Source organism: Erpetoichthys calabaricus, chromosome 17 (genome assembly GCF_900747795.2).
Source record: "Erpetoichthys calabaricus chromosome 17, fErpCal1.3, whole genome shotgun sequence".
In the NCBI taxonomy this organism is placed as follows: Eukaryota; Metazoa; Chordata; class Cladistia; order Polypteriformes; family Polypteridae; genus Erpetoichthys; species Erpetoichthys calabaricus.
Genome location: NC_041410.2, coordinates 56,893,159 through 56,920,658, shown reverse-complemented (window position 1 = coordinate 56,920,658; position 27,500 = coordinate 56,893,159). Strand labels below are relative to the sequence as shown.

Sequence of the window (27,500 nt, the reverse complement as noted above, 5' to 3'; positions counted from 1 at the left end):
TGAGTAGATTTGTATGTGTAAGATATATAATCTCATTTTTAGAAAATTTAACAAGTTAACAAGGTAAACTTTCTCACTATATTGGCAGATAATTTTTCTTGATTCTAATACCTGCAAAAAATCAGTGTGAAAAAATGAGAAAAAATAAATAAAAAACAAGAAAAAGGTCCAGGAGGCTTGTTGGGTGGTGTCAATAAAAGTAAGTGATAGGGTGTCAGAGCTTCTAAATCTTTTGGATCATTTGATGTCTTTGTGAGGGGTCTGTTATTGATGATTTGTTCAGTGTTACACTTTACTGTTTGAAGACTTTCATCATCAAGTGTTTGTTGGTGAATATCGTGTTGAGAATATTTTGTATGCTTGCTGATTTGTCTTTACCATACTCTGCCTTGATGTGAGGCAGATGGTGGACTGAAAATACATTTAATTTTTTCATCATGGCGTTGCTTATTTTTTTAGGTCAAAGTTTTTTTTACTGCTTCACGCAGCTCTCTTTCTGCTCAAGTAAAGTTTGTTCCATTATCTGAGCGCAACATTTTAACTTGTCCTCTTTTGCAAATGAACCAAGTATTGCATTGATACAAAAATCACCATCCAGACTGTGTGAAATCTCAATGAGTACAGCTGTAATTGTTAGACAAGTGAAAATTACTCCATACCTCTTCACTAGACTTTGTCCTCTTTTAACCTGAAAGGGTGCAAAAAAATCGACTTCAATTTTGGAGAAAGGTGGTTAGTCAGGTAACAATCTATCTTCTGGTAAATCTATCATTTTTTTGATCATCTTCCACATTGTATCTTATGCATGTTGTACACTTTGAAGTGACTAGTTGAGTTTGCTTGCAGTATCCAATATTTCTGTCGCAATTGTGCAAGCATATAATTGCATCCACAATGTCCGATTTCTTTGTGGCTGTGCTACAATATAAGAGAAGCAACAGGTGAATGTTTGTGAAGAATTGCAGGATGTTTAGCTGTCTTTCTCCAACTCTCAGTATTCCATCTTGTATGATCAGGTCCAGTGTAAAGATTTGGCTATTCTTTTTTACATGAACATCTCTTATATATATTTCTCTTCTGGTTCATCCTACTTCCACTTCAAAACCGGTCCCGCCCACACGCAGCCGACACGGCATTTCTCGATTCCTATTCGTCCTCTTCCATGTCATGCACTATACTGGCCTGCTGAGCATAATACATCCAACAAGTACTCAAGGTGCTGCCACAACGGTAAAGTAGCTTTACCACCTTTGCAGGAACCTACTGTTTTAAAATACACGGGCAAATTTATCACCAAATCTCCCACTATACGCTAACACTTCTACCTCCCCAGGATATGGACAGTTGTATGTTTTTGACACAGCCAAGCTACTGAAGTACGCTTACAAAATAAAGCAAACTTTGCATGCCGCGAAAATGTACTTCTCCAGCTAGATTCCATGCTCAGAACCATCAACCCCATCGCTAAATCATACAAAAACATGCATGAAATTGCTCAGTCCAATCCAAAAGCATCTGTACGAATGGTTTTCAAGGAAAACCCTAGGAAAGATTTACGACGATACAATGCCCCGACATGTCACACCGATGTTGCAGTGATTTTCGTCTGATAAGATGGCAAAACGCCTGCCGAAAGGGAGCTTTGCATCTATCCCATAGGCAACTCCTGTAAACAGATTTCCACGCTCAATATGAATTGCGATCCTATGGTTTACCCACTTTTATTACCTTACGGAGACATTGGCTGGCACACAGATTTATATACATGTTCCCGATAAAAGAACAACCAAGCGAATAAGGCTTACTCAATGCCAATTTTACGCGTACAGATTAGCAATGAGGAATATATTTAGTATTTTGCACTGCAGCTGCAAACTATTCCAACAGTACGTCGTAGATGCGTATGTTAAAACAGAGGGCACGTGTCTCAACTATCTCAGATTACATCAACAAGATCTGCACGTGGAACAATACAAAGGACTATCTGACGCACTGCAAGCAAACGCTGAAAATAATGTACGTGTAGGCAAAATGATCATATTACTGTCCACATTTCCTGGAAGTCCAAGATACATGCAACAAAACTATCAGGATGCCATGGCCATAGTACGTAAGTTCGGAAAGCCTGATTTATTTATCACTTTCACATGTAATCCTGCTTGGCCGGAAATTCTACATGCACACTGCGTCTTTCAAGAAGTATTTATTTCTTCTTGATTTCTGAATTCCTTTCACACCGTTTTCCGCTCCTATTCTTACACCGCCATATGCTATGGCAGGCGTCGGCTAGTTTTTCTTTAAATCCTTTAATTCTTCTGGAAATTGATAAACTTTGCTTTGCCTTTAGCCAAGTATTCTGAAGAAATCGGGTTTGGTTTTATTGTTAGCTTGTATCTTTTCATGTGTTCTAAATGTTTAAGCTCAGTAATCACAATAAGCATTAAAAGATTTTCATTTACTGATTACTAAAAAACTCTACCACCTGTCTACTCCTTCATCCAACCCAGTTTAAAGAAACAATTCTGGAAAGTGTCTTGTACATGAATAAATAACACAAATAGTATTGCAGAATAATGAGATAGCAGCAGTCAATTTGACCTGCTATGCTTGATTGGCTCTACTGGTTTCTCAGTCATGGGGTTCATTGAAAACTATACGGAAGTATACCTTTTATCCCTTTTTTATTTAAACCGGACTTCAACTGCATACTTTATATTACAAATACATGTATTACATAATTACATTGAAAGCACCTCATTAAAATATTTTGTGTTATTATTTTGTGCCTAGATCTATTTTTTCATTTGCTTTTCTCCATGTTAGGTTCAGCTGCGTGTTTCAACTAGCTCTTGGTCAAGCAGCTTTTCTATGGACACTGTTGGAAGCTATGGTTGTGTGAAATGCCCAGCTGATAACATGGAATATTTGGCAAGTGTTCACAATTAATTGGCACATAGTACATGTCTTTGTATTTAATAGGTAGATTTCTAAATATCAAAATTTTTGTTATTGTACTATAGGTTGGAGTGGGCATTCAAATGAGTAGTTTTAACTTAACCAGAATTGTGACATTGAGCCCTTTCTATACTCTGGTAAACAAGTCTTCCTATGAACTTGAAATTGGAGAATTACAGATGACGACATCCATGACTGAAAAATGGCACTACATTGCAGCATCTGAGGTAACATCATTATCAAAAAGTATTGTAATGTGATAACCATCAAGAAGCAATATGGGGATTCTTGGGGGAATGGAAGGACTTTTGAACCCCCCGAAAGCATAAAAATCCAAATTGGTGGTGGTCTCTGTGTAGTGCTGATACATAATGTATTATATTGGATATTCTTTTGTATTCTGGGCAGAGTACAATAGTGAGGACCTTTGTACGGTAAGACCGGTTGCGACGGAACTCTGGGGCTTGTCATTGAGAGATAGATAGCAAAGTACAGTTAAATAGCCAGCATGAAAAAGAAAGAGTGGAAGGAGCAAAACAAAACACTAAGCATTACAATGGACATAACAGGTGTAGACTATCCAAGAGAAGATGGTCTCCCTTGGATATTGAATTACATTTCGTTCTTGGAGGTGTTCACCTCAAAGAATCACCCAGCACAGTTATTTTTGGATTGAGGCTGTTCAGCAAAGAATAAATGGGGCAGTTTGGTGAATCAAGATTGGGTGAGCTATATAAAATCTTTTTATTCTGGGATAGCATGTCTGAAGACTGGGAAAAGGACTACCACTCCACGAGAGTAGAAATTAAGTTTGCGGGCATGGTGTGTTGTCTGTTGCCTTAGATTTTTACGTACGTGTAATTGGTATACTGTATTTGTTAGGGGTAAGGGGGTTACAGATCCGATTGTTGACATTTTTTTTGTGACTTGTGTGTAATTTTATATTACATTTTCAATTTCCACTCTGTATGTTTCACTGTTTATTTATATTAATTTATACCTATTATTTAACTGGCAATACTGCAAGAAGGGGTCCAAGGACAGTTTATGGTCAACTTGCTGTCTGAATCGAATACATCACCTAAACGGTGGTGAATTATAGTGGTATCATTCAGGACGGGGCAAAGCCTTGTACACAAAAATAACATTTAAAACATGTTGTGTTATAAATCATTAATTTCTTGTTAATGGGTTTGTAAGGAAATATTGTAGAAGACTGCTCTTCATTGGTGGGGTAGGAAGGCTTCATAGGTTGAGCGGGGTATATTCTTGAGTAGCGCCAGGTCATCCATGAAGGAAATGGCATGCTTTTGCCTCCTGTGCCCCTAACAAACCAGAGTACTAGCACTGGTCTCTTGCAGGGATATGAAATGGTTCATGGCATGAAGTTACCTTAATTTGCATGTGACATGTGATTCCCTGTCTTGCACCCAAAAACATGAGACTGAGTCTCAGTACTTTAGCAAAACCAGCTTTATTCCGCTTGAAACAGGAACAGCATGGTTATTTATTGTAGCGGGATCTACCACTCTCCAATACACAGACGCAGCAATCAGGCATGGCCGTTGCCAAGTAATACTGTTCCCTGCCTTTATAATGTTCTTTCCATTACCCATCAACAACAGGTGCTTATAGTGTGACCATGGTCAGCTTGGATTTGCTTTCATGGCAAGCCACTGCAGCTCTGGGAGCCTGCGGTTGCCCCAGCAACGGAGAAGCTGTCTTCCACAGACACGGTGATCACGCTTTGGGACTCTCTTTGATGTGTGTTGTCCCATTGGGGGGAGTCCCAGAAGAGTTTAGAAACCTTACATCTTCTGCCTCAGCTTTCTCCACACCAGTGTGAGCAAAGCAAACTTCCAAGCAGGGCTTGGCTAGGCAGGACAGAATGTTAGCATTGGTGTGTGCAGCCCCAGGATGGTGGCAAACATCAAAAGCAAAAATTTGCAAACTAATAGACCACCGAGTGAACCAGGCTTTCGTATCCTTCTGTTTGTACAGGCATTGTAGTGGGGCGTGGTCAGTCACAAAGGTAAACCATCATCCCCAGAGATAGTAATGGAGGGCCTCCACCACCCACTTAATCACCAAGCACTCCCTTTCAATAGTCGAATAATTATGCTCCTTGGGTAACAGCTTTCTGCTGAGAAACATGGTGGGGTGTTCTTCCCTCTCAAAACATTGTAAAAGCACCGATCCTAAACTGAAAGCGCTAGCATCTGTTTACTGAATAAATTCCTTCGAAAAGTCTCCCGCAGAACCGGGAATGATGATAAAGCGGCTTTTAGGTGTGCGAAAGCTCTCTCACAGGCATTGGTCCAGACAACACTATGATTCTTTCTACCCTTTGTCAAGTCAGTGAGGGGGGCAGCCCGATGTGCAAAATTAGGAATGAACTGCCTGTAATATCCCGCAAGCCTGAGGAAGGCACGGACCTGTCTCTGTGTTTCGGGACAAGCACCTACCCCACCTTGTCCATTTGAGGCTTGAGCAAATCCTTTCCCATGGAATATCCCAGATAGTGGGTTTCCAACATACCTAGCTTGCACTTCTTAGGGTTGTCTGTCAAGCACCGCCCAAAGGCGGACAAGATCAGATTCCCAGTCATTATTGAAAATGACCACATCATCAAGATAGGCAGCCGCGTATGCAGAATTTGGATGCAGAATCTGGTCCATCTGACCAGACTGACTGAAAGGTCAGCAGTGCACCATGGAGACCAAAAGGGAGTGCAGTAAATTCAAATAACCTGTCCGGAGTGGTGAACGCAGTCTTCTCACAACTAGACTCCTCCAAGGGGACCTGCCAATAACCCTTAGTGAGGTCAAGGCTTTTCCAACAGCTCATCCACACACGGCATCGGGTATGCATCAGACTTGGAAATTTTATTCAAATGCCTGAAATCAATACAGATCCGAACCATCGAACTTTGAGACAAGTATAGTTGGACTTCGCTTTTGCTTGGCGGAATAACACCTAATTAGAGCATCTGTTGAACGTCCTTGTTTATAATTTTCTTTGTTGCCTCTGGTATGCAATATGGGGGCACCTGTATAATAAGACTGGGTGGAGTGACAATCTTGTGTTCTGCAATTGTCGTCCGGCCAGGCGTTGTCAAAAAGACGTCCGAGTTCCCCTCAATCAGCCATAGCAGTTCCGCTTTCTGGGTGTCAGTTAAATCATCCCTAATAGCAACTTCAGTCTGAGGGACCGCTGTGGCCGTGACCAGGAATTAGTGACGGTCATGACACTCCTTTAAAAGATAAATATGCAAAATTTGTACAGATGTCCACCTGGGACTTCTGACTTTATAATTCACTGGGGACATATGCTCTTCTTTCACTACCGGCCCTTGCTATTTGGCCCGAAATTTATGTGAGTTAGACGGGATCAACACCAGCACGCAATCCCCCTTCTTAAACTTGTGGAGTGTACTTGTCTTTTCATAATTACGTTTTTGTACCTCCTGCTCGCACTGCTGATGTTCCACCACAATAGGGGATAATCTGGCAATCTGCTCTTGCAGTTCAACGACTCGGTAGACAAACCTCCCCCTAGTGTTTGTCTCGCGAACCCCCATCCATTCTTCCTGAAAAATGTTCAACAGCCCATGAGGTAGTTTGAAAGGGCTCATCCCAATGAACACTTGCGGGGCTTCCCAGACAGCAAGCAGAAAGAAAGGTACAACTGTATCCCTGGAAGCTGGCTCATCATGGGCTACCCGCAGAATTATCTGTTTTAAGGTTTTATTAAATCGTTCAGTCAGGCCATTCATCTGCGGATGATAAACCGTGGAGTGTAACTGCTTAATTCTGAAGCTTTCACATCGGTGCTTCATGATGCAGGACATAGTGTGTGCCTTGATCAGTGACAATTTCACGATGGATACCAATACATGTGAACATATCCGAGAGTTCTTTTGCAATAGTTCGCAGCACTGCTACTTCTAGATATCTTGTGGCATAATCGATTAACACGAGCATATACTGAAAGCCACTTTTATTCATGGGAAGCGGGCCAGCAATATCTAATCCCACCCTCTGAAAGGTGATGTCTAAAATAGGCATCGGTACAAGGGGTACCCTGGCGGGTCTATGAGCAGAAACTATTTGACAGTCGGCACAGGCCTTACAAAATTGCTCTACATCTCGGCCCATATTCACCCAATAACAGCATTTCAAAATGCGTTCCCTCGTCATTTCCATGCTGAAGTGACCCCCCAAAATGTGACTGTGAGCGATTGTTAAAACCTTCTTCCTGTGCTCACTTGGTACTACCAACTGCTCGATATGTCCATCACCCATGCAATCAGAAATCACCCAATACATAAAACCATCCTTAAGTAAAAAAACGTGTTTTAAAATGCGGGTCCTCACTCCCCGTATAGTAAGAGTCATTTGCAACGTGGGGTTGTCTGAATGCAAAATTATTTCTGGTTAAAAAGTTATTATTGGCTTGTTGCAGGCGAGCAAACTCTGCCTGGATGGCAGTCTCTGATTCCTCTGTATTTGATACAGAATCACACTCACCTCCCACTGCTATTTCGTTTTTGTCCGGGTCCATATTGAGTGTCCGGTTTGTCGAGGCTGTTGGTGCGTGCGACAGCGCAGAAAAGTTTGACAGCTCTCCCGGGTCTTCACTTAAGAATTCGTCCGGTTCAATTTCAAACCCATTTCCTTTACTGACATTGTCTCCAGCAAGCCCCTCTCTATCCATTATGGGGGTAGGTACTCTGCTGGTGGCCAAGACCCATCTGAAGAGGGCATTCCTTTTTCCTATTAGGAGTGGCCAGGATGAGGTGTCTGATATGGCAGTCCAAACCTTCAAGTTCTTCCTTTTAAATTTCAGTGGGAGTAATATAGTCTAGTATGTTTTAATTTCACCATGGACGCAGCGGATGTTTACTTTGTCTGAGGTCTGTGGACTATGCAGAAGTCGCTACCAGAGTCCAACAGTGACGAAAATTCCCGTCTGGCCAACGTAACTGAGACCTTAAAATTGTCCTCTTTTAACATCTTGGGGGAAACTTGTGAGCCGCACACCTGGGCCAAACCAATAGCTATTGTTTGTGCAGGTGGGAGGTGACACTCCCGAGCCAAATGTCCCAGTTGATTACAGCGAAATCAGCTGCGTTTAGTCCGCACTATGGTGTTCACACTCTGGCATCTTCTACCCGTGGAGCTGGCAACCCTGAAGGTCTGTGTTGGCTGGATCAAAATTGGGGTCAAGCCTGGGTAGCCCCATTGTTTCCAGGTGGCTTGTGCACCCTTTAGTCTGTGGGTCAGATCCAGCAGCGAGTGGACATCATTCCGTAGGATTTCATCACATATCTGTCTCCTTTTCTTTTCATCTCTGTACACCTCAGACTACAAATATAACACCAGGTTATTTCAGTTGCAGAAATTCTGCACACTTATGGGGTGTATTGATAAAGGGGATGAGACGGAGCAGTCAGGTGGAAAATTTTGTGTCTAGGTGCAAAAAAAATTGTCTGTATGTTGACATTAACAAAACTAAGGAACTGGTTTTTGACTTTTGCTGCAACAAAAAAGAGCCTTTGTGTCTGGTCATTATTCAATGAGTGGCTATAGAGGTGGTCCACTCCTACAACTACTTGGAGGTCCACAGTAATGACAGGTTGGACTGGTCTTGAAGCACAGAACTACTAATTAAAAAGGGGCAGAGAAGGCTCTTTTTCCTTCAGAGACTGCATTCCTCTCATGTAGGAAGTGACATCCTCCGCAACTTCTACAGCTCTGTGATGGCCAGTGTGATTTTATACGGTGTGGTATTCTGGGGTGGTAACATCACTTCAAGAGAGGCCCACCGAATCAGTAAGCTAATGAAAAGGGCAAGTTCAGTTATAGGACTCAGTCTGGACCCCCAGGAATAGTAGCAAAGGAGAGAATTAAAACTGACTGCCATTATGAGCAATGCTGCACATCCTCTCTCTGACACACTAACACTGAGTACTTTTAGTCAACAAGTAAATCAGATAAAGTGTGTCAAGAAATGCTACTTGGGGCTCCTTTATACCAACAGCAGTACGTCAGCATAATGCCTCACTGTAACTGTGACAGCCAAGTCAGAACATTTCCCTCATTTTTATCATATTGCTTTGTAGTCATCTGGTATGTTTACCAGACTGAATTATTTGTGTATATTTATTTATTTACTTACTTATCTACCTATTTATGTATTTATTTATTTAAAGAGCATCTGTAAAAAGCCAAATTTCTCACTGGGAACAAATAAAATTCTATCTATCTTTCTGTCTATCTAAACGAACTCCCAGTTACCATTAGGGTGTTTTACATTCTGTACATATGTTAACCATATAGCCTCTGGTCCATGAAAACAGTTTTATTTTATTCTAAAACAAAGACTTACATAATTTTCAAATGATCCAAATTCAAATCTGTAAATGACAGGAATTAACCAAACTACATAAATTTACACCCCCGCCCAAGGCACTAACACTGACAGTTCTCCAAAGTGTCTCTCAGCTGAAGCATCAGCTCAACATATAAAAACTACAATGAATTGAAGTAATTAATATGTAATCAATACAATACAATAATACAAAATAATTTAAAAAGCGATATTTTCTAAGAAGTAATTAACTCCACACATTGCAAATACAAACAATTTATACAATCATATTTCAGAGACACAGAAATTAATACATTAAAAGAAAAGAAACTATAGCCAGGGTTGAATAAACCCTAGTAGGTCAGTAATTTGTAAAGTACCTGGGTTTAGAAAAAAAAGGAAAGTTGGAAGAAATAGGAGGGTGGAGTTAAGATTATTTCCATATATTTCATGGATGGAATTTCATTTCTAACCTAACTTTTTTTTAAACATTTCTGTTGCTTATTTTTTAGTAATATTTTAACCTATTTAGTGGTATTTTGGACCTGAGATAGTAAGATTTAGTTATAAAATCCTAATGCTTGTTCTCCCTTGAATTAAAGTGTAAAATAAATAACTCTCAGAATAATTAACAGGAACTGTACAAGGGGTTGAACTGGTATACTGTTCCACAGCAAGGATGGAATCTACATTGTTCCTTCTGTATCTCAGGCTCAACCACCAGATAGTCTCCCCTTGAGCACCACAGCATAGGTCTTACCTGGGAGGCCGAGTAGTATTATATGTCTCTAGTTGGAACACACTCTCTGTTCACCTTTCTTAAATATGATGTCAATCATACCCCTCTGCCAATCCAATGATATTTTACCTGTCTTCTATTAACCACACTATCTCAATAAGATCAGTACCCATTTGGATGATCCATGACTAGCTCAGAAATCCAACAACAACTCCCCATTCTTGTTCAGGTCTGACAGTGTTTTCCTTCTAATCACACCCCTACAGTCATCTCCCATCATTCCTAACGTGAGCATTTAAGTCACCCAGTAGGATTACCAAGTCAGTAGATGGCACCTTTTAAAGCACTTCACACATACTCTCTAAGAAGACTTAATATTCCAAACAGCTCTTTGGTGCTTATGCACCAACAACATTTAGAGTTTTCCTGTCTGTGACTTGTAGCCACATTGAGAGAACCCTCTTATCCACTGGTGAAAATTTCAACTGAACAGCCTTCAACTGGGTGCTTGTGAATAATCTCAAATACCCGCCCAAGGCTTTACACACATGGGAGCCCCACAGTAGGAGAGAGACCACCCCTTATTAAGAAGTCTGGTTCCAAAACCCTTACTTTGTGTAGAGGTAATACCAACTGTATCTAGCTGGTACTTTTCAACATCCCACACCAGTGGACTCATTTGTAAAAGTTTACATGGAATCTTGTGTGAAAATATGTGCACGCTATAAAAACAGGAAAATGCGTGTGTCAAAAAAAAAAAACCCACCAGAACTGATTTTTAACAACATTCGCACATTTCTACATAATATACACTTTATAAATCATCTTGTAAATATGCGTACGTGAGCGTGTCTTGAACGCCGCCCTGAAGTTCCTATATGTGGAGCATGCTAATCAATCGCATACATATGCAGTCATAATGCTATACAGAATTTCATTGGCTGGTAGGGCAGCTTCTCCTTCCTGATGTGTCAAGACCCTGCCACCTTCATTCAAGAGTATCTGATTGTGTTACGCAACTGAGAGTGCAAGATCGATATACTTCAGATCATGCACAGCATTATAGCACCTCTCCTCTGTGCTCCAGGGATTTGGGAAAGGTGTAAGGCACCATCATTTGAGCGATCAGCCACTATCACCTGGCACTTGTAATGCCATGATTTGTTTCAATGAATAGCACAGGTTATATGAAACACTGAGGGTTCGGCTAGTTCCCTTACCAACAAGGCACCCAACCACATACAGCACCATCTGTCAAAGCCGCAAAATAAATGAATCATGAGTTGACCCACGAAATCAAGACACAATGCACAGAACGCATATGACAGAGTGAAGCTTGACACAGATATTTCTGACCTGTTGGCCAGTTATCTGAGAAGTAACAACAGACAAATGATATAAACTGATGAAAAAACATTTTCTTCAATGAAACTATGTTGCATTGGGAAATAAAACTGTCTATACATCATATTCATCTCTTTTTTGGTGTAATATGTTTGTTACATCAACACACATTATAATTAAAGCACAGTGATATGAGTTATGCATGTAAGTCATGACTTTTACGTGGAAAGTTGCATACACACATTTTGAACCTTCTTTTGTCTATATGCAAGCTTTATTAATGAGACCCTAGGTCAGGGTCCTTCCCCATTAGGGAGATAATATTCCAAATTCAAAAGCCAGTCTCTATTGCCAGGGTCTAGTCCAAAAAGGTAAGGGATATTCCATTGTAGTCTTCCAAGTCAAAACTTTAGCCATACATTTTGTTGTCCTTTACTTCTCTCTCAATTATTTTGAGAACATTTTATTAACACAGATCCTTCATTATGGATCCACACATGTTTAAATTTAAGCATGTTAGCTGGACAGCTGGTGGTTCTTTTGTCATTTGCCCCTCAACTGATGACTGGTTAAGAAAACAGGCCACAATTAACACTAGAATTACCAGAGCCAATGAAAAAACTCGTAAATCCGGCCCACCTTAAATCCCTTCCCACCTCTCCGTCAGCATCTTTTTTCTTCTAAATCTTCGCCGTCAAGTCAAGCATGTTATAGCGCAAGCAACCGGCCACCTGCATGCTTCTGCTCACACTGAATAAGCTCACGCCTTCTGGTGCACGATGTCAACACAGCACCAGACAAAAAAGAAACAGACAAATATATGTGACATTTTGAAGAAATCATTTTATGACCTGAATAGTACCAATGAGAAAACATTGTCGCACTAATGCAATATTATTTGAAAACGAACAGCGTCAGATCAGCTGTAAAGGCATGGTATTTGTAAAAGTTAGCTTTTTTCAGTTTTATTCTCTGTTACGTTCAACCATACCCAATGATCTGACTCAAACTAACAGTGCCAGTATAAATTCACACCCGATTTGACGCTGTTTAAAACTAAAATATGCAATTAAGGGTTCTGAATTGTAACAAGCAAGTTAACTAAAACTAAGCCATAAAAGTTGCTTTATGAGTAAATAATCAGATGCTAATTAAGAAACTGGTTAATGCAAAAACCTGTATCCATCGTGGACCTCCAGGGGATTTAAAGGTTTACTCTAGCATTTTATAGTTAACGTCTTTGTTATGAAATATGGAAAGGCTGGGTTCATCTTATAAACTAATTTCTGACAGTGCCATACTATAAATTTACCCATTTTATTCCAAAGGCTGGTATTTGTTTGTTTGTTTTAAAACAATGTTATATAACTGGAATTTTGTTTTCTATCTTAGTGTCTTCCATTTTGGCCAGAGACTTCAGCAGGCAGACTTTGTGTTAGAGTTGTGGGCTCCGAAACCTCTTCTAAATCCTTTGAATACAACAAACAGGATAATGGCACCTTGTTACGAATGGATATGGTATGTTTTTCAGGTTGAATAATAATGACACATCATTTCAACTTTAATAAACTTTTTTTTTATACTGGGTAATTTATTACACTTTAAAAAAATTGAAGATTTTTTTTGTCTGCTTGTCACAATTTTCTTACTGATACTTATTACATTAGTGAATGTTATTTTTAAGTGTTTAGACAATTTCATTTTTGAGTTTACTTAAATGTTCTGTATGTGTGCATTGACTAATGTGTTGCATTCCTCATAAAGTTTGCATGTACACAATGGGTTCTTGTGGATGCTGTTTGGTGAATGTTCTGGAGTGAATGTGAGTGTATGTCTAATGGGGCATTTTGTGGTGCCTTCATCCAGTGTTGGTTGATGCATTACAACAGTTGCTATTGGATTGCCATGAAAAATTAAAACATAGATCAGTTTTTTATTTTTTTGGCATAGTCATAAAATTGTTAGGCATGTTAAAAGTAAATCTTCACAACTCCTGGGATACATTTTAGAATATTTGTGAAGGTACTTTCATGTTCTTCTTTGGGATTCTTAAAGATTTCTGGAACTGCATATCTGGTTTCTGGGAAATTATATTTGCTGAATTACTGCTGTGTCTTTATACTCTAGATATGTATTAGTGTTTAATGAGCACTCATGGTCTGCATTGTAGTGAACCATGCATCTTCATTAACCAGCAGTAAAAAGAGTAAAACAGTTTGAGACCTCTTCAAAAATTCAATATCTTTAAATAAGCTTATTTAATAGAAATATCTGCTACTTGGACATTAAGTCATTTTTTTTCTTTTTGCTTTAGTGTGGCGGAATTATAGTTGATGTCAACATTACAGACCATGCAAATATGATAACATTATCAGACTACTATGATGGGGCAGCCCCTGCTCTCATTATAAACCACACCTCAATGTTAACTTTAAAATACAAGCAAAGGTACGTAAATATCTATATCAAAATAGTGTTTTATATGAATACATTTCATAGTAAATGCCTTTTTTTTGAATAACTGGCTATTGTAAAAACATGTAAAGTTGCAATTTATGTTCATATGGATCTATAAGGAGGGAAATCATGGGTAATTTATTTAACTGTGGACACATATATCAATTTGTGATTTTAATAAATATATACACACCCAATGTAGATGATAGGGACTTCATCTAAAACATATTTGCATCCATTCCTAATGTGAACACTTATTAAATTATAATGGCTGGAGACTTCAATTGTAATTTCAAATCCAAACCTGGATAGGTCCCCTGTCACAGGGGCGATAACATCTAACACTGCAAAAACAATTACAGTTTTTAATTGATCACAACTTATCAGACCCCTGGAGATTTCTTAATCCAACTCAAGAGCATATTTCTTCTTCTCACCAGTACATCACTGTTACTCAAGAATTGATTTATTCTTTATACATAACATTTTTTTGCCCTCAATTAAATCTTGCAAGTATGACACTATTGTTATCTCCGACCATGCCCGTCTGATCCTGGACACATACTCATCTCACAGCTGGCGTCTTAACCCACTTTTATTATCAGACGTGAACTGTACAGAGTTTATATCCAAGCAAATAATTTTTTTTACAGACAAATACAACCTCAGTGGTCTCTACAGGAATACTCTGGGGAAACTCTGAAGGCATTTTTAAGAGGACAGATTATTTCATATCTCTCCCACAAAAATAAATTGTAAACCAAGGTGGCATCAGAGTTAATCAGGGAAATTATCAGAATAGATCAAGAACATGCCAGTTCTCCAAATGAAGCACTCTATACGAAAAGACAGGCTTTGAACATGGAGAGAAGGCTAAAAAGTTCTTAGCTCAACAAATCCACAAGCAGAAAGTTCGTAATGCAATACCAGTAATTACCAACACAGACTGAGACAAAATCATTGACCATAAAAGTATAATGCACACATACAGAGACTACTATAAGTCCTTATATTCTACTTAGTTTAGAGAAGACAAGACACAATCTAATGCATTTTTGGATGCATTACAGATACCACAGCTTAGACAAACCTCTCACGCTGTCAGAATTACTAGATGCTATAAACTCACTTCAGAGTGGGAAGCAAGCAGGCCCTGATGTCTACCCTGTTGAATTTGATAACATTTTCAATTAGGTTAGCCCCCTTTTATTAGCAACATTTACAGAAGCCAGAGAGAATAAAATTCTACCACAGACTTTTCACCAAGCATTAAGTACCATCTTTTCTAAGAAAAACAAGGACTTATTACAATGCGCATCATACAGACTAATCTTACTTCTGAATAATGTTAAGATACTCTCCAAAGTTCTAGCTAGAAAAATTGAGAAAGTGCTTCCTTTGGTAATATCACAAGACCAAATTAGATTTATTAAAGGCAGACACTTAGCTTCCAGTCTTCGACACCTGTTTAATGTAATGTATTCGCCCAGAAAGTCTAACACCCCGGATATATTACTATCATTGTATGCAGAAAAAGCATTTGATATGGTTGAATGGGACTACCTTTTCACTATATTGCACAAATTTGGGTTTGGCCCGAACATATGTACATGGATCAAACTACTGTATATCAGTCCAGAGACTTCAGTTTGTATTAACAACATTATTTCAGATTTCTTCAAACTAGAACGTGGTACTAGACAAGGATGCCCCCTGTCACCACTGCTATTTGCAATCGCCATTGACAGTTCACTTTCGAAATGCCTCTGAGATAAAGGGGATTATCACAAAGGACTTGAACAGAAAATATCACTATATGCAGATGATATGGTACTATATATATATATATATATATATATATATATATATATATATATATATATACACTAATAAAAGGCAAAGCCCTCAGTGACTCACTCACTGACTGACTGACTGACTCACTCATCACTAATTCTCCAACTTCTCGTGTAGGTGGAAGGCTGAAATTTGGCAGGCTCTTTCCTTACAGCTTACTTACAAAAGTTAGGCAGGTTTCATTTCAAAATTCTACGCGTAATGGTCATAACTGGAACCTCTTTTTTGTCCATATACTGTAATAGAGTGCACCTCGATGGCCGTGGGAGGCGGACTTGCGTATCACGTCATCACGCCACCCACATAATCACGTGAACTGACTGTGAACAAAGTACGTACAAAACAAGGAAGAGCCCCAAAGAGCGCTGAAGAAAACATTCATTACACAATTGAGAAGGCAGCGAAACAATAAGAAGCGAGCGAGTGACGCATACAAGCATATTCATAAGTGCAGCTACTACAGAAAAAAAGCACGGTGTAAACCGTAAGTTTAAATTAAGTTTATAGAAATGCTCCCACTACCATTTGCAATACCATATTCGCGAAATACAAGTTTAATGAGAAGACACGAGGTATAAACGAGACTTTGGATCACTTTGTAATGGAGTTAAAATTGCTGTAGCGAGAAACTTTTAAGTGCCGGGTCTTAGCTAACATTAAATTAAGCCATGGACATCGCAACATCACACAAGAGAGCGGCTCACGTGAACTGACTGAACTTTGAGGCAAGATTGCTTTTCTTCTGTACAACTATACGTTGCATTCTCAACAGTAAGCTTGCACGGCTTGGTCATATTACAACCGGAGTGCTGAACTGACAACGTGGTATACAAACAGAACTATAACAATCGTAATAAACGAACAAAAAAACAGCAGAGAACCCGTGGATTAAATAAAAAGGCTGGAAAAAGGAAGACCTTATATGGCGTTCGTTTATAAAACAGCCGAAAAGCTGTGTAAAGGCTGCTTCACAAAAAAACAGCAGAGTGCCTTATATGAGCAGGCAGTCAGCTAAAGAAGGGAATCAATAAATAACTATAATCGTAATAAACGAACAAAAAATAGCGGAGAATCCGTGGACTACATAAAGGAAATGGGTACCTGAACAGAAAAGTGAGTCTCAAATAGCTACACAATAACTATTACAATCGTAATAAACAAACAATAAAAGAATACAGAACCGCTAAGCAAGGAGAAAGGACGGCCTTATATGGCGTTCGTTTATAAAACAGCGGAGAGGCTGTGTAAAGGCAGCTTCACAAAAAAACAGATCCTTAACAAATTGTTATTGGTATATTTTCCCTCAATTTAAAAAGGTTTTCTTTTCTTCTTAATAAAAATTTAAAAGCAGTACTTCGCCAGTGCGAAGCGCGGGGATTTGAGCGACTGACGCATACAGACATATTCATGAGTGCAAGTTCTTTGGAAACAAAGCACCGTGTAAACCTAAAGTTTAAATTAAGTTCATAGACCTACAAAAGGTTGCCATTGATTTGAGGCAAGATTGCTTTTCTCCTGTACAACTATACGTTGCATTCTTAAAAGTAAGCTTGCACGGCTTGGTCATATTACAACCGGAATGCTGAACTGACAACGTGGTATACAAACAGAACTATAATAATCGTAAAAAAAGAAAAAAAAAAGCACAGAACCCATGGATTAAATAAAAAGGCTGCTTCCTTGGCGAAGCAAGGCAAAAGGAAGACCTTATATGGCGTTCGTTTATAAAACAGCGGAAAAGCTGTGTAAAGGCTGCTTCACAAAAAAACAGCAGAGCGCCTTATATGAGCAGGCAGTCAGCTAAAGAAGGGAATCAATAAATAACTATAATCGTAATAAACGAACAAAAAATAGCGGAGAATCCGCGGACTACATAAAGGAAATGGGTACCTGAACAGAACAGTGAGTCTCAAATAGCTACACAATAACTATAACAATCATAATAAACAAACAATAAAAGAATACAGAACCGCTAAGCTAGGAGAAAGGACGGCCTTATATGGCGTTCGTTTATAAAACAGCGGAGAGGCTGTGTAAAGGCAGCTTCACAAAAAAAATAGATCCTTAACAAATTGTTATTGGTATATTTTCCCTCAATTTAAAAAGGTTTTCTTTTCTTCTTAATAAAAATTTAAAAGCAGTACTTCGCCTCTGCGAAGCGCGGGGATTTGGATATATATATATATTCTATGATATATAGACCATTCTATGATCTGCTCCTCACAAACTGAGGGCACCGTGGCGGATGTTAGCCGATTGCTGGCCAACCACAAGCATTACCTGGTAGGTAACCACCCATACAATCAGATTGTGACACAGACTTTGAATGCCGTGAATGTAATTACCCCGATCTACATGCTGTCAAATAAACGAACCACACGCCGTGGCGCAACGTTAGGGGCATCGCCTCTGGCGCTGACGTCCGAGGTTCGATTCCCGAGAGGGAGTGCAGTGGAGTGTGTACACCTGATGAGCCCAGAATGAGGGCGAAACACGTGTCGTGTACTCTTTGCATTTATTTGACAGTAAACTATTTCAACCATTCTATGATCTGCTCCTCACAAACTGAGGGCACCGTGGCGGATGTTAGCAGATTGCTGGCCAACCACAAGCGTTACCTGGTAGGTAACCACCCATACAATCAGATTGTGACATATATATATTCACGGCATTCGAAGTCTGTGTCACAATCTGTTAGTGTGGGTGGTTACCTACCAGGTAACGCTTTGTGGTTGGCCAGCAATCTGCTAACATCCGCCACGGTGCCCTCAGTTTGTGAAGAGCAGATCATAGAATGGTTGCAATATATATACATATATATATATATATATATATATATATATATATATATATATATACTATATATAGAGATATATATATATAGATATGTATATATAGGTATATATAGATATATATAGATATGTATATGAATGGAAGAGAAGGTCTGTGATACGGTTTGCATATTTGCAGTTGGAGATCCACAAAGGGAGAAAAAACGAATCCCGTATCATAAAATAGTTTTATTCCTGAGCTTTCAACCCCTGTCAGGGGTGTTCATCAGAGGATAATGCTTAGACTTACAAGAATCAAAGGCAATATATAGCAACACATTCAGTGGGGGGTGGGTGGAGGTGACTAAGTCCGTATGATCAAAGGGGGGGGGGGGGGGGGGGGGGTGTATTGTTAAATTAAAGTGCATATGTCCTTCTTAAGTTGGCATATGCTGGGTTTATGTCCAAGTGTCTGTTGATGGCATTTTCATCTGATAGCCAAGACTCGGCCAACTCTCTGGCGCTTTTTGTACTGGCCTTAAATTTTACTTTCACGTTGTCCCAGTTGAATGTGTGTCCTGTCGATTTAGTATGTGCATATATCAAAGATAGTGCGTCCTTTCTTCTGACAGCGTTGCGATGTTCCTGTACACGTGTTGAGATTTTTTTTGACGTTTGTCCTATGTATACAGCTGAGCAAGAATTGCATGGAATACTATAAACTGCGTTTTGTGTTTCGGCTGTCGATTTCTTGTTTTTAGCATTAAACAGGACCATGCGCAGATTGTTGGTGGGTTTATGTGCTATTTTGATGCCCCACTTGGTCAGGGTGCGTGCCGTGCCTTCTGACACATTATGGTGGTACGGGAGTGAATGCCAGGTGGGGTGGGGGTTGTGATTTACGTCGCTTGTATGCTGATTCCTTTGGCGCCTGCTGTGTAGACTCCGATTGATGAATGATTTTGAGTATCCGTTCGAGGTGAAAAGTTGAAACAGATAGCGTCTCTCATTAATTTTTGTTTCCTTGGTATTACAATGCATGTGGACTCGTTTAAATAGGGTTTTCACGCAGCTCCGTTTATGAGATACCGGGTGATTGCTGGCGAAGTGTAGAATCTTGTCTGCGTGGCATTGTTTGCGGTAAACACTTGTGGTCAGGGTGGCGTCACTATTTCTTTTGATGTAAATGTCCAGGAAATTGATGTGTCGATTATTTTCTTTATCCATTGTGAACTGGATTGCCGGGAATATTGTGTTAATATGATTGAAGAATTCATTCAGTTGGTTCTTTCTTAATATGACGAATGTGTCGTCTACATAGCGTATCCAAATTTTGGGTGTAATCTGGGATAAAGCTATGTTTTCAAATCGTTGCATTACCAGTTCAGCTAGGAGTCCAGATAACGGTGATCCCATCGGCATGCCTTCTTTCTGTGTGTAATACTTGCCGTTGAAATGAAAGTGCGTTTTTTGGCAAAGTGATATTAGGTGCATTAAGTCTTTGATGGACAGATATGTATATATATATATATCTATACTAATAAAAGGCAAAGCCCTGACTGACTGACTGACTCACTCACTCATCACTAATTCTCCAACTTCCCATGTAGGTAGAAGGCTGAAATTTGGCAGGCTCATTCCTTACAGCTTACTTACAAAAGTTAGGCAGGTTTCATTTCGAAATTCTATGCGTAATGGTCATAACTGGAACCTGTTTTTTGTCCATATACTCTAATGGAGGAGGCGGAGTCACTTATCGCGTCATCACGCCTCCTATGTAATCACGTGAACTGAAAACAAGGAAGAGATTTACAGCACGAGTCAAACGTGGGAACGAAGGTAAATGACGTTAATTGTTGAGTGTCTTTTAATACTGTGTAAACATACATATTAGCACGTGCAATTAAACGTTTGCATTTACGGGGTGATTTCTCAAGCTTTTAAGCTCGCCTTTTATTAAAAAGGTAAATGCAAACTGTTTTCATTCTGAAGGGCACAAACCACGTTACATTTCAGCCGTTAAAAGCACAAAAATGTTGGTACACCAGATATATAAGAGCAACATAATATCAGTTGTATTGTATGCTTACCTTATATATAGAAATGTGTTAATCGTTAACTAATATTAAGGGATGGTGTTTTTCGACTTGCGCCTTGATTTAAACGATTGCATGTCTTGGTGGGTTTGCGTAGCTTATTGTCAATATCTTTACACCTCTTTTTAAGACTTAATTTAAAAAGGTTTTCTTTGCTTCTTAATTAAAATTTAAAAGCAATACTTCACCGCTGCGAAGCCCCTCTAGCGCTGACGTCCGAGGTTCGATTACCGTAAGCAAGTGCAGTGAGTGTGTACGCCTGATGAGCCAAGAATAAGGGGGAAACACATGTCGCGTACTCTTTGCATTATTTGACAGTAAAGTATTTTCAACCATTTTATGATCTGCTTCTCACAAATGAAGGCACCGTGGCTGATGTTAGCTGACTTGCTGGCCAACCATAAGCATTACCTGGTAGGTAACCACCCACTCACTCCCTTACGGGAATCGAACCTCGGACATCAGCGCTAGAGGCAAAGCCCCTAAAATTGCGCCACGGCGTGTGGTTCGTTTATTTGACAGCATGTAGATCGTGGTAATTACATTCACGGCATTCGTAGTCTGATTCACAATCTGATTGTATGGGTGGTTACCTACCAGGTAACGCTTATGGTTAACCAGCAAGTCAGCTCGAAGTGATCACTCGAGTGAAGGCAGCTTCACAAAAAAACATCCTTACCAAATTGTTATTGGTACATTTTCCCTCAATTTATAAAGGTTTTCTTCTTAATAAAAATTTAAAAGCAGAACTTTGCGGGGATTTAGATATATATATATATATAGATAGATGTATATAGAGATATAGTTATATATAGATATAGATATATATAGAAATATATGTACATATAAATATATATATATATATATATATATGTATGTATATATGTATATATATGTATGTATGTCTGTATATATATATATATATATATATGTAAGCTTATAAGTACTGCCTTAGTTCTCTTTAAGAAAGGAAGATGTAATGATACTTGATTTAAACGATTCCATGTCTTGGTGGGTTTGCGTAGCTTATTGTCAATATCTTTACACCTGTTTTTAAGACTTACTGACTGAAACGGGCTTTCACGAAAAAAGTTAGGGCTTTGCTACAGGATACACCCTCCACAGGTTAAGGAAGTAAAAATAAAAGTATATATTTCTGTTTTATTTAAACCTTTTAAGTTCGTATGCATAGCCCCATTTGGCTGTTTTAGTTTTTTTTTTTTTCTTTCTTCAGTAATATTTAATCTCCTTAAAGAAAAAGAACATATGCATTTTACTTTTTTGTATCTCTTTAGTAATATTTTAGTGTAAAAGGATAACCAGTATTTAAACCTTTTATGTTACTTTATAAAGTTATTTTACACAATGTTGAAAAATTAATAAGAAAGCTACATATTTTGGCAGCTGCTGCTTTAATTTTCAATGAAATGAAAAAAGCTCTCCAAGAGAAAACCTCAATGAAGAAGAAACAGTTTGCACTATCTAAAAAGGAGAAACCCTCATTTATAAAGGTTTGCTGCAGATGACTTAACTGAAAATAAATGAATAGTTCCTATGTGTATAATACATATTTATCTATTTTACTTATGCCTTTATTCCAGCAACTTGCAACATCTGAGATACAATTTGTTACATTACTTTTGTTTTTTGCAGCACAGGCAGGTGAAGTGACTTCCTCAGGGTCACACAGTGGTGTCAGTACCAGGATTTGAACTGACAAGCTCCGGGTTTGCTGAAATATTACTGAAGAAAGAAAAAAAACGAAAACAGGCAAATAGGGCTATGCATACAAATGTCTATCCATCCATTATATCCTAAATATCCTATCCTAAATACAGGAGCCAATCCCTGCCAACACAGGGCACAAGGCAGGAAACAAACCCCGGGTAAGGTGCCAGCCCACCGCAGAGCCCACACACCAGGGAAAATTTAGAATCGCCAGTGCACCTAACCTGCATGTCTTTGGACTGTGGGAAGAAACCGGAGTACCCGAAGGAAACCCAGACAGACACGGGGAGAACATTCAAACTCCACGCAGGGAAGCGAACCCGGGTCTCCTACCTGGCACCTTTCACTGCGCCACCATGCCGCCCGCATACAAACTTAAAGGTTTAAATAAAACAGAAATATATACCTTTATTTTTACTTCCTTAACTTGTGGAGGGTGTATCCTGTAGCAAAGCCCTAAGTTTTTTCATGAAAGCCCCTTTCAGTCAATAAGCCTTAAAAACAGGTGTAAAACTAAACTTGCAGCACCGCTATTCAATTACACTTGCCTAATGCCTCTCCTAAGGGGACATACTGTGGGATCTAGGCATCAGTCAAAGCACCAATCACAGGCCCGATTAGAAAGCGGGAAGCTGTGATTTGTCGTCTCCCTCCCATGTAACAATCACAGCCCGTGTTACAACGCACTATGTATGTATGTATATATGTATATATGAAGAGGATGGATGGATGGATGTATATGTGTGTGTTTATGTATGTGTGTATATGTATGTGTATATATATGTTGATATGTGTGCATATATATATATATATATATATATATATATATATATATATATATATATATATATGTATATATGTATCTATACTAATTAATAAAAGGCAAAGCCCTCACTGACTGACTGACTGACTGACTCACTCATCACTAATTCTCCAACTTCCCGTGTAGGTGGAAGGCTAAAATTTGGCAGGCTGATTCCTTACAGCTTACTTACAAAAGTTAGGCAGGTTTCATTTCGAAATTCAACGCGTAATGGTCATAACTGGACCCTCATTTTTGACAATATACTGTAATGGACGGCAGCTTGATGGCCGTGGGAGGCGGAGTTGAGTGTCACGTCATCACGCCTCCCACGTAATCACGTGAAAAGACTGTGAACTCAGTAGGGAGAAATGAAGGAAGAGCCGCAAACAGCGAAGAACAAAAAATTAATTAAACAATTGAGAAGGGAGCGAGTGAAGCATACAAGCATCTTCATATGGGAAACAAAGCACGGTGTAAAACGTAAGTTTAAATTAAGTTTATTGAAACGCTCCCGTTGCGGATTGCAATAACATATTCGCGAGATAAAATAACGCAGTAGGGAGAAATGAAGGAAGAGCCGCAAACAGCGAAGAACAAAAAATTCATTAAACAATTGAGAAGGGAGCGAAACAATAAGAAGCCAGCGAGTGAAGCATACAAGCATGTTCATAAGGGAAACAAAGCACGGTGTAAAACGTAAGTTTAAATTAAGTTTATAGAAACGCTCCCGCTGCGGATTGCAATAACATATTCGCGAGATAAAAGTTTCATGAGAAGACACGAGGTATAAACGAACCACACGCCGTAGCGCAATGTTAGGGGCAACAGTTTCAACCATTCTATGATCTGCTTCTCGCAACTGAAAGACGGCACATGGCGGATGTTAGCCGACTTGCTGACCGCAACGTTAGGGGCTTCAACTCTGGCGCTGACGATAGAGATTCGATTCCCGAGAGGGGATGAAGTGAGTGTGTATGCCTGATGAGCCCAGAATTAGGGAGAAACACGTGTCGCATACTCTTTGCATTATTTGAAAGTAAACTATTAAAACCATTCTATGATCAACTTCTGGGAACAGAAAGAGGGCACGTGGCGGATGTAAGGCGACTTCCTGACCAACCACAAGCGTTACCTGGCAGGTAACCACCCATACAGTCAGATTGTGATTCAGAAAACGAATGCCATGAATGTAATTACCACAATCTACATACTGTCAAATAAACGAAACACACGGCGTAGCGCGACAACTGTGAAAAGCGAGGTTCAGAAAAAAACGGATCCTTAACAAATTGTTATTCGTACACTGTATTTTCGATCCATTTAAAAAGGTTTTCTTTTCTTAAAAAATTAAAAGCAGTACTTTGCTGCAACGAAGCGCGAGAATTTGGCTATATATATCTGCTTCTCACAATTAAAAGAGGGCACGTGGCGGATTTTAGACGACTTCATGACCAAACATAACTGTTACCTGCCAGGTAGGGTTACCACTTTTAATACAAAAAAATAAGGGACGCATACTGCAGCGGGTGCCACATCCCAGTGCCAACATTTTGCAGACTCTACTTAAAAGACCCGCCCTCCTCACTGGACAGTTAAAAAGACCAATCAAACTAACGATGACGTCAAGTATTACCCAATCAAAAGTACGAAAGGAGGCATCTTCATAAAATGCGTGTGGGATGATTTGCATGAGACGCTGCTTTAAAAAAAATGAATAAAAAAATACGGGATAAATCCCGTCCCGTATTGATTCAAAACGGGACGCTCAATTTCATTCTCAAATATGGGACGATTCCGTATTTTAAAGGACGGGTGGCAACCCTACAGTGCCAGGTAACCACCCACACAATCAGATTGTGATCCAGACTAGGAATGCAATGAATGTAATTACCCCGATCTACATACAAGGCGAAAGTCTTGCAACATTCAAAGATGATGGTTTGTGATAAGTACACCATAGAACATAAAAGAGCTTATGAAGCCTTGAACCGAAAAAAGCAAGATCTCAGAGATCGTAAAAAAAAAAAATAGGAGGTAATGTCGTTTTACTCGCTGTAGATTTTAGTCAAACATTACCAGTTATTCCACGAGGGAGACCAGCAGATGAACTCAATGCGTGTTTAAAATCCATGCTTCTCCCACGCTCGGTTATATGTCGCGTGTTCTCGGGTAGGTACACCAAAAAATGTATACATTTAAGCATGTAATGGGCAAACAAAAAATGAGGTATACCCGAAGGCACTGCAGTAGTACTTAATGTAACTTTACTTCTTAAATGTTAATGTTTTACTGTTTAATAATTTATACGCTTCTTATATGTTGTTCAAATTCTTTTATCAAAATACCAGTGACAGCGCAATGCACGATAACATGGAGTGAATACACCATACGCATCCGCCCACGGCCGCCATGGTGTGCGCAGATAGGAGTTGATTCTACAATAAAATAAAATAAAGATAAAAACCCAGGATTGTTTCCTGCCTTGTGCCCTGTGTTGGCTGGGATTGGCTCCAGCAGACCCCCGTGACCCTGTGTTCGGATTCAGCGGGTTGGAAAATAGATGGATGGATGGATGGATTTTACTGTTTAATAATTTATATTTATATGAAATGTGCTTCTTATATATTACTTCATATTCTCATATGATAATGATGTTAATGTTGTTTATATTGATTTCTATGTTATTGAAACTGCATGTATGTGTGTATATATATATATGTATATGTGTGTATACATATATATGTGTATATATATATATATATATACATATATGTGTGTATACATATATGTGTGTGTGTATATATATATATATATATATATATATATATATATATATATACTAGCAAAATACCCGCGCTTCGCAGCGGACAAGTAGTGTGTTAAAGAGGTTATGAAAAAGTAAAGGAAACATTTTAAAAATAACGTAACATGATTGTCAATGTAATTGTGTTGTCATTGTTATGAGTGTTGCTGTCATATATATATACACATACACACATATATATATATATATATATATATATATATATATATATATGACAATAAGCTAAGCAAACCCAGGAGGACATGGAATCGTTTAAATCAAATATCATTACATCTTCCTTTCTTAAAGAGAAGTAAGGCAGTACTTATAAGCTTACATATTTATATATATACATACATACATATATATATATATATATATATATATATATATCTATATCCGAAGCCGTGCAAGCACACTCTTGAGAATGCAACGTATAGTTAAGAAGAAAAGCAATCTTGCCTCAAATGAATGGCAACCTTTTGTAGGTCTTAATTTAAACTTTAGGTTTACACGGTGCTTTCTTTCCGAAGTACCTGCACTCATGAATATGTCTGTATGTGTCAGTCGGTCAAATCCACGCGCTTCGCACCGGCGAAGTACCGCTTTTAAATTTTTATTAAGAAGAAAAGAAAACCTTTTTAAATTGAGGGAAAATATACTAATAACAGTTTAAGGATCTGTTTTTTTTGTGAAGCTGCCTTCACTCGAGTGATCACTTCGACCTGACTTGCTGGCCAACTATAAGCATTACCTGGTAGGTAACTACCCATACAATCAGATTGTGAATCAGACTTCGAATGCCGTGAATGTAATTACCCCGATCTACATGTTGTCAAATAAACGAACCACACGCCGTGGCGCGGAATGTAATTACCCCGATCTACATGTTGTCAAATAAACGAACCACACGCCGTGGCGCAATTTTAGGGGCTTTGCCTGTAGCGCTGACGTCCAAGGTTCGATTCCTGTAAGGGAGTGAAGTGAGTGGCTGGTTACCTACCAGGTAACGCTTATGGTTGGCCAGCAAGTGAGGTAACATCAGCCACGGTGCCTTCAGTTGTGAGAAGCAGATCATAGAATGATTGAAAATAGTTTACTGTCAAATAATGCAAAGAGTACGCGACACGTCTTTCCCCCGTATTCTTGGCTCATCAGGCGTACACACTCAGTGCACTCGCTTATGGTAATCGAACCTCGGACGTCAGCGCTAGAGGGGCTTCGCAGCTGTGAAGTATTGCCTGTCGAACCGAGCGTAGAAGTTGTTCAGCGCATCTGGGAGGGAGCCGTCACCGTCACAGGCAGGTGATGTCGTCCTGTAGTGTGTGATGGCTTGTAAGCCCTGCCACATGCGCCGTGTGTCGCCGCTGTCTATGAAGTGATTGTGGATTCTCTGGGCGTGTGCGCGCTTCGCCTCTCTGATGGCCCGAGAGAGTTTGGCCCTTGCTCTTCTAAGGGCCACTTTGTCTCCCGCTTTGAAGGCAGAGTCTCGGGTCCTCAGAAGTGCACGCACTTCCGCAGTAATCCACGGTTTCTGGTTGGGTCGTGAGATGATGTTCTTGGAGACAGTGACGTC

The 27,500-nt window shown here is 39.3% G+C and overlaps 1 protein-coding gene across 1 annotated transcript in view; it reads left to right on the top strand.

The window, feature by feature from the left end:
- vps13c (vacuolar protein sorting 13 homolog C) overlaps window positions 1-27,500 on the top strand; it is a 608,306-nt gene that overhangs the window by 511,468 nt on the left and 69,338 nt on the right. Inside the window, exons 62-65 of the mRNA XM_051920790.1 lie at window positions 2,824-2,928; window positions 3,021-3,182; window positions 12,803-12,928; window positions 13,725-13,858. Of these exons, the coding sequence (XP_051776750.1) occupies window positions 2,824-2,928; window positions 3,021-3,182; window positions 12,803-12,928; window positions 13,725-13,858 (527 nt within the window). The remainder of the gene's footprint in view (window positions 1-2,823; window positions 2,929-3,020; window positions 3,183-12,802; window positions 12,929-13,724; window positions 13,859-27,500) is intronic.